This window comes from Labrus mixtus, chromosome 9 (assembly GCF_963584025.1).
Source record: "Labrus mixtus chromosome 9, fLabMix1.1, whole genome shotgun sequence".
Lineage (NCBI taxonomy): Eukaryota > Metazoa > Chordata > Actinopteri > Labriformes > Labridae > Labrus > Labrus mixtus.
This window is the reverse complement of record NC_083620.1, coordinates 23,030,848-23,039,101: the sequence shown is the minus strand read 5'-3', so window position 1 is coordinate 23,039,101 and position 8,254 is coordinate 23,030,848. Positions and strand designations below refer to the sequence as shown.

The window sequence follows — 8,254 nt, the reverse complement described above, 5'->3', positions numbered from 1 at the left end:
ACTCCCACCTGGTGTGTGACTCTTGGACTCACCTAGTGGGTGCCCACAGGTAACATGAACTAAAGAGCTTAACCAGCCTCTATGTGACTTCTGCATTAGAAATCTTAAATTCCAGTTCTTGTGCTCTCCCATTATACTCTAACATGCACGTCCAGTAGTCTGACACCTGCTGAGTGCAGGTTATGAATAAACAATGGGAGGCATCCAAGTCAGGAAACATGAGAGCTGTGCTGGCACAAGAACATGGAGTCATGAGTGTTTCTCTTCTTACTTTATAATGGAAGATTACCAACATTTTCATTGTTGAAAAATTAGGCAGGGGGTTTTCAATGTGTTATATTTTTTTGTTGTTTCAAACTAAAATATGAAAATAAGTAAAAAGAAGATGGAAAGAGTATGTGTGAGGCCCAGTGGAAGAGAAGAAAAATGTAATGTATGTAATCAACTTTACATCTACCACACATTGTAATAGTAACAATGTGTAATTTAGAGTTATATAGAAACGTTATCTAATCTTGTTAAGCTAACAATCATAATAACCAGCATACATGCTTCTTTTTACCACCTTTCCTCAGCAAGGTCCCTTTAACCCAGGCTCAGATGTTCTTAACTCTACACACACAAGCTTCCTCTGCTCTTTTACAGTAGATATAACGTCGAAGATGAACCATTTGAAAATCGACTGTTTTAGTTTTAATTTAAAAACTTCAACTTTCTTTTTTTTTTGGAAGGTCAAATCACTTCCTCATCTTTCCAAGAAGTTGCGGTTTTTCTGAAGTTTTTAAAAAAGGACAAGTGATTCACTTCCTCCTACTAAAAAAATGTACTTGGAAAATCAGTTTTGCTTTTGATTTGCTTTTCAATTTTTCCTTTAATGAATTTATTTTTAACAGTTTTGAACTGACTTCTTTGGTTTACTGTCACAAATGCAGAAGAAACAGGCTGACTGGTGGACTTTTACCACTGAATGGCAGAAGCTTACAGGAAAGAAGGAGCTGGTTGGTGGGAGAAATAACAGAAGTAGGGTGAGGCAGACGTGATTAGAGAAGCTCGAAGGATCAAAAAAATCTGTGTTGGTATATAGCAGGCTGACTGATGAGAAAATTGAAAATGGGTAAGCTGGTGAAACATTTTCTTAAAAGTTGCAAACATTTCTGATAAAAGTGCTGAAAATCCCAAATTCCTAAAGATTTCCGATGAAATTCCTTAAAAAATTACAATGAATGTTCCCAAGTGAAGATGAAGTGTACACATGTAACTTTTCTGAAATGCTATAGAAAAAGTTTCTGCAAATTTTAAAACATTAACATGAATTAAAAACATTTAACATTTTAACAACAAAACTCCTTGAATCTTGAAATTCACAAAATGTTTCATGAATATTCCAGAAAATTTAAGATACAAGTATTTTACATTTCCCAACAACTTCTTCCAAGAAAATTACCCAAATTCTAGAAATTCTTTGATGAAAGTTCCCGGCAAATTTCCATGAGATTTCCCAATTATTTCAAATAATATTTAATTTCCGCTAAAACTCCTTATAATTTCCAAGAAAAGTCTTGAAAGAAATTCTGGCAAGGTTTTCCAAAACGTCCTGAAAATGTCTTTAAAACTCACTAAACTTTGCACATGCATTAGAAAAGGTGAAATGAGTGAATATTTGTATTTTTGTCCATATACAGGGTCCCATTTCCAACTAACCTTCTGTAGGCCTTCCATTGGATACTCTTCAACTTCAAACAAACAAGACCTTGACTTTGAGTTTTTGCAGAAGAGGGTGTGGCAATGGCAGGAAATTGTTATGAAGCTCCTATACTAGGCTCAGTGTTCTTCATATTCAACATGTTGGCTTAAAGTCCAAGCTTACACACATCACTGGACAGAGGAATATGAAATGAGAGGTGTTACACTGCTATAAGCTCCTCTAACTCTTGATATCCACCTCAAATAAGGACAAATAAAATGTTTTTTATTTGACTAAAATTTGTCATAATAAATGTTTTATCTGATCCATTGTTTCCATGTTTGATGAAAGCTGTGCATGGACCAACATTAATATAATTCAAACTTAATGTCAGTGCTGGTCTCGCCGAGCAGAATCAGCAGAGCTGCATAAATACTGAAGAGTAAAGCTTTATTAAAAAAAAAAACAAAAAAAAACATGAATTGCACTGAAACAAAGTTGTTCACACCAAAATACAATACAACCATGACAAAAGCAATTGGAAAGTGAAAAGTTAGACCAGAATACTTGGTTCAAGTGTAAACATCTTCCACATCAGACCCCCACTCTCTCCATCATTAACTTGCGGCTGAACTCATAAGCCAGGAAAAGAGCTCCGTTGGCAGGGAAGGTTCGTATCATGGTCGGGGTCAGGCCGGAGTACAGAGCAGTGATCCCTGTGGGACATCAGAGAGGCAAACAGTTACACAAGTTGTTCCCAAAAGATGAGTCAGGACTTTATCTGAGGCTGATTAGTAACACAATGCAGCGGTGTGACAATTTTTGGGAGTTAACTTTAGTTTTGTTTTGACTCTGGGATTTATTTCATGATGAGGATAAGAATGTAAAGATTGACCTCCATTAAGCTTAAATTACACATCCTCATAACAATCAATCTCAATGAGTAAGGGGAGCTGAATTTGTGGCTAGTCTTGTTTTTTAACTTGTTCTTGTAAGTAACAGAATTTATCCGACAATCTAGCTTCTAAACAGGGCTAATCATCAAGTCCTAAACCTGTTCCATGTGCTCTGATTCTAAGTCATTCTGTATCTAGCTCCCCATCAAACCAAAAGATGGTGCATCATGTGGCTGTGACTCAGTACATTAAGCATCCACAAAGAGATGAGGTGTACAGATAAACTGGTCAGACAACGCCCCCCCCATCCCGCACACACACACACACACACACACACACACTCATACTATGGGTATTTGGGCTTAAAAGAACACATCACTTTAAACACTCTGATCTGCTCTGTGCACATTTATTTGATTTCTGGACGTTGTCTGAGACAGAATGGATCAGTCATCACAGCACTGTACTCAATCAAGGCTGGTGTCAATGAGCTGAAGTGTACAGTTAATGTCCTTCAAACTGATTTTTTTATGTTAAAATAATAAAAACTAGAGTGTTTTTCACGCTGAATCTTCAGAGGGACAACATAGGCTAACTCTGTATTTTTGATCTGGTCTGAACCAGTTGAATTCATAATATGTATTATTGCACATTTCAATCTTACCCTCAGTGCGAATGATTCCCATGAAGGTCTTCCTGAAACCCTCCTGCTTCCCAGCTAAAGAGTGCACCTGGATCCTGGACTTCACACAGTCTATGGGATAGACCACCAACCAGAGACAAGCTCCCCCAAATCCACCGCTGAACATCAGAGGAAGCATACCTGCAAAGACCAAGGGGGGTTTTGTTAGAAGGGGATCAATGAATCAACTGCCTCATAAAATAAATGTTAAAACAATATAACCATACCTATACTTTCTTTGTCTGTGCCCATGTACTGAGCAAATTTGGAGCGACACAGTTCATAGGCGCCAAAAAAGCAGAAGTAACCAGGAATCTCCCTCACGATGGTGGACGACAGTCCCTGATAGAAACCAAGAGGACCGTTTGTCTTCATCACTGTCTTCACCACTGTCCACACTGTGCTGAGTTCACAAATCACACACAAAGAAAAACCTAGTCAAATGTGTGTCAGATAGACTGCTGAAGACATACTGCTCCTTTTGGTCACACTGACCTTCTCTGTCCACTCGCCACCTTGCCGCTTGCTTCCATTTCATGCATGGCCTGCAAGCGACATTTCACCAACTCGGTTGGGCAAATGGCCATGGCAGAGAAGATGGAAGCCAAAGACCCTGCGGAGGCCTTCTGGATATCACTGATGATGACGGAAGAAAAAAAGCAATGAAAGGTTTTTAGTGTGCAAACAGAAGGACCTCAGGATCATTCAATGTTTGGCCAGCAACATAAATTCCCTCCTATCGTGAACAAAATGAGAAAATATAAAATTGTGTTCCTCACAACATCTCTTTTGCTTTAGCCTGCAAAGTTCAGTGTGATAACTTTGACTCTTTGAATCAGCATCTGTTTGGTATATTAACACTTTGATGATCAATAGCCATTAGTTAGCTTTAGAAGCATTCAAACAATGCAAACATGTCGAACATGTTCCCACATCCACAGTCCACAGTCATTCTGACAAAACACCGAAACACTTCGACCATCTTGTCCAAGGTCTTTGTAATTGTCTTACCAAAGGCTGGTTCATAAGCAAAAGACTTTCCCATCAAGTCAAGCCTAACCAATGCTGTATCACGGCAATGTCACGGAAGTCATTGAGTGATTCTCTACAGTTAATCCAATTAAGGTTACCAAAAAACTTTTTATTAGCACATGTTATGAAACAAGATATTATCTGGTATTCAGATCATTGAAAGCAAGAAATGACCAAATATTTGGTGATTTCTGTTTTTGCTTTTAATCTACTTTTGAGAGTGACTTTTATTTATTTAAATCTTCAATCAATCCTCCAAATATCCCACAAATACCCAAGATATTAACTTTACAATAATATGACATTGTAGGACATCGCTTAATTAAGAAGAAAATACAATGTATAAAAAAAGGAAATCCATTTTAAGGAAGTTATAGCCGTGAGAATATTTTACGGTTGGAGTATGTCAACATAAGCGGGAAGACCTTATCACGAAAACAGTTCTCAGAAGTCATACAGAGACCACTTTACTTTCAGTTTGTGGGAAGTTGAGTCACACCTATCTGAATGTGAAAACGTTATCAGCACAGCCAGTTCTCAAGTAGACAATGTATACAAAAAGAAATGCACAGCAGCGTCAGTGTACTACACCTCAGATTGGACCCTTTCTCCATGTTGCACACGTAGCGGACCACATCCTGACAGCGACCGTAACTCAGGAAGAGCACGGCGTTCTCGCTGATGTTGGCTATGAGGGCTGGAGTCGCACCTTTGTAGAGACCACGAACCCCCACCTGCCGGAAGGTGGAGGAGAAGCAGTGGACGAAGCCTCGGTACACTTTGGGGAATGTCTGCATCTTCACCTTTGTGGTGTCAAACGGCTGACCGCTCAGCACACATGCTGTACCACCTGAAGAGGGATTACGAGATACAGTGATTCAAAAAGAGAGTTGAAACTGTCACGGCCAGTTACCTGTGTTCACACTTTTATTTTACAAATTGAAATACAATACTTTAAATCACAGCTCCACGGTGAGTGAGAGTTTGCTTTAGGAATGGTGGCCAGGCCAATTTTTTTTATGCTTGATATGAAATTTTCAGCAACATAAAAGTAGTCTGTATGTGCTGCTGAACTCTTAGTCAGACTCATCCTGACTAATACCAGACTTTCACTTTTAAATGAGAGCGGAAGGGCCGTTCCTCTTTACGCAAGTTAAGAAATTATCTGTGGTTCAGTGTTCATCTTTCTCAAAACAGTCAACTGACAGTTTATATTTATAACTCTCATTGGGAATGGAAACAAACATTTGAGATGAATAATGTAAGCCCCTTTTCAAAGAAAAAGAAGAATGTTTTAAAAAAAAAAGTTGTTCTTCAGTAGATAGAGGCAACCGTAAAAGAAATGGAAACAGGAGGTCAGAAATGATAGCACTGATTCTGGACATTTAAAAGCATCAATATTATTTGTTTTGTTTGTACTATTGTTGTAAATAATGCAAAAATCAATAAACCCTTTTTTTTTTTTTTTTTTTTACAAAATTCCTAAAAAAAAAAAAAAGGAATCATATCATAGCACTAACACTGTGTGACTAAGATTATACAAAGATAAATAAATCCATCCATCCATCTTGTTTTTCATACAGGCGACTCACCTATTGCTCCAGCAGTGAAGTCAATGAATGCCTGGGTTGCCATAATGATTCTGAGGATGTGAACCTGAAAACAACACAAACGCATTTAATATCAAACGTCACTGCTAAAGATGTGCAACAAGTGTAGGATTATAAAAATACATTTTAAAAAATGAATAAAAACGAATGTGAAAGATCCGGGAAAAAAACACATGTACGTGGTTAAATTAAAACTGACCTACATGTAAAACTATAAAATGAACGATCACAAAAAAAAAGGTTTAAATGGCAGAAGAGATAATAATTGTGTAGAACCCCAACACATGTTGCTCACCTGTCGTCTCCTCGTTCGCCTTGTATTGAATCTGTCTCTTTGTGTCACGAACAGACTCGCCTACTTTCTAATACGCAATTAAGTTTCAGAATGAGCATCTCAATTCCCGGAATAAAACTTGACATTTGACAAGAGAAGAGGGCAGTGGTCAAGATTCCTTCTAATTTCAGCCATGCTCAGTGTTTTCCATCGAGTCAGTGTCTTACAGTAGGCATAATGTACTTCCGTCTTCTCAGCAAAACTCTTATGAAATCTTTTGGATGATTGCAACAAGTCGTTTCTGCTGTGCGTTGGAGCGCGCACTTTACGCCCCTAAAGCGCACAAGGAGATGGTCCAAGTAGCCTAATAAAGCGACCTATAATAATACAGGAAACAGTTTAATTAAAGCTCCAAATTAAAGTCTACTGGTTTGGTGTACTGCTTTTGAAATACCCTTTACACGGAATCTGTTTAACAGTGCTGAGAATACTGCCCTACAAAGGCAAAAGGCAGTAACTTCAATTTTTTCAAAAATTAGGTTTTTTTTTATTTTTGGAACATTACAGATGTGCTTTATTATGTGGACAGATATCTTGAGTCAATTGTGCTGTTTTTTTTAGAAAATAGTAGATTGTATTTGCCTTAACTTCCAAAAGCCCTCGAGAAACCAAGGCAGAGTCCAGTAACTTCACTCATCAGGGTCTTTGTCTTTGTACTGCAGCATTCAGGAATGCTCAAACTGAGTTAAGGTCTTCTGCCTTTGTTTTGCTGCGGATCAAAGTGAAGTTACTGTTTCACTGCAGTGGAGTTAAGGTCTTCTGCCTTTGTTTTAATATCTGTCATCAAGCACTTCTGACACACACAGTAGCTTGACTAAAGTGCAGCAAAGAAATAGTGTTGGTTGTGTTATTTTAACCATGCAACCAAGTGAAATACAGTAACAAATGGAAGTTAATGCCTTTTGCCTTGGCGTGACCCCGTTATTATTGTACAGGCAATGCAAAGGCAGAGTACCTTAACTTCCAAATTAGGGTCAAAGGTCATGTTTGAGCTAAAGATTTTTATGAACATTAATAACCTCATGAAAAAGACAAAGAATTGCCACATTTCCAATATTCTGCCTGCAACTCATTTGGCTGGACAACAAAAAGACTTTAAAGTCATTTTTCTCAGTTCTACACTCAAGAAAGTTAAGGTCTTTTGCCTTTGTAGGGCAGTATAGATTAAATCTTCGCCCGTTAACTATCTTCAATTTGAAGAATTTGATATTAAAACTTATTTGGCAACCTGTTTTAATATGAAACTCTTAATTTCCGTGTCGGATTCAGACATTATTGTTTTGAATAAAATAATCACCATTCATTTACAGTTATTAGCCTACATAGTTGATAAATAAGTAAATGGATTCTAAAACGTAAATTAAAACGATTGAGAGCCATTAGTCTTTTCGGGTGATATCAGACTTTGTAACGCGCTGACTACTGAGAGATAAATGCGGAAGAGACACGACGCTGGCTTTCTGTAGTTGTAACATCTAATAATGGCCACACGATGGCAGTAAAGCCCCTTTTTTGCTGGAAAACTCTCAGTTTCTGGTCCAAGAAACCACTAGGAGACGTAAACTCAGCAGCTGAGGACTGAAACAACTCTATTGAAGATTGAAGAGTCTCTTTTTCCTCATGTCTGCTATTCAAATGTTTTTTAAAAAATGTAATAAGAAAATATTTCTGTTTTAGACGGAAAGCTGCAGCCCTGTTTGTTCAGCCTACCACGAGAAATGTGAAATTGTATTTGTTCTGTATGAACTATTTATAAACGTATACGTATGTTATTGTCTAAGATCACGAGGTTTTGCAGTAAGCAATATGTAGGTCTATTATTATTTGGCTGAAAAATACGTTAGGATAATGTAAAAGCTTTCTTTTAAGGGATAGTTGCTACTTTTGATGTCTTAATTTGAAAAGTAGGTCTAAGTAAAACTGGATAATTAAGGACTTGATGAAAATGAAAATGAATTCAAAAAAGTGGAAAAAAATGATCACTCTCCAAAATTTAAAGGAAAAACGAGGAAATTA

General features: G+C 37.4%; 1 protein-coding gene and 1 long non-coding RNA gene across 2 annotated transcripts; one reads left to right on the top strand and one right to left on the bottom strand.

The window, feature by feature from the left end:
- Positions 1-1,683: 1,683 nt before the first annotated feature.
- Positions 1,684-6,481, bottom strand: slc25a15a (solute carrier family 25 member 15a). The gene is made up of 7 exons (XM_061046956.1): positions 6,200-6,481; positions 5,887-5,950; positions 4,886-5,144; positions 3,758-3,898; positions 3,490-3,665; positions 3,245-3,403; positions 1,684-2,400 (listed from the first exon to the last, which is right to left on the bottom strand). Exons 2-7 carry the CDS (start codon positions 5,927-5,929, stop codon positions 2,279-2,281), a joined length of 900 nt encoding a protein of 299 aa, XP_060902939.1. The 5' UTR covers positions 5,930-5,950; positions 6,200-6,481; the 3' UTR covers positions 1,684-2,278.
- LOC132980688 (uncharacterized) lies at positions 2,693-3,339 on the top strand. Its single transcript, XR_009674196.1, has 2 exons — positions 2,693-2,823; positions 3,057-3,339. It is a non-coding gene; the product is annotated as an uncharacterized LOC132980688 (long non-coding RNA).
- Positions 6,482-8,254: the final 1,773 nt, after the last annotated feature.

Excerpts from the sequence above, each read along its gene's own strand:
- slc25a15a (XM_061046956.1), bottom strand. The coding sequence starts at position 5,929 with ATGGCAACCCAGGCATTCATTGACTTCACTGCTGGAGCAATAG. Across the intron at positions 3,899-4,885 it reads GAGAAAGGGTCCAATCTGAG|TGATATCCAGAAGGCCTCCG; the intron begins GTGTAGTACACT and ends CGTCATCATCAG. Across the intron at positions 2,401-3,244 it reads GGGAATCATTCGCACTGAGG|GGATCACTGCTCTGTACTCC; the intron begins GTAAGATTGAAA and ends GATGTCCCACAG.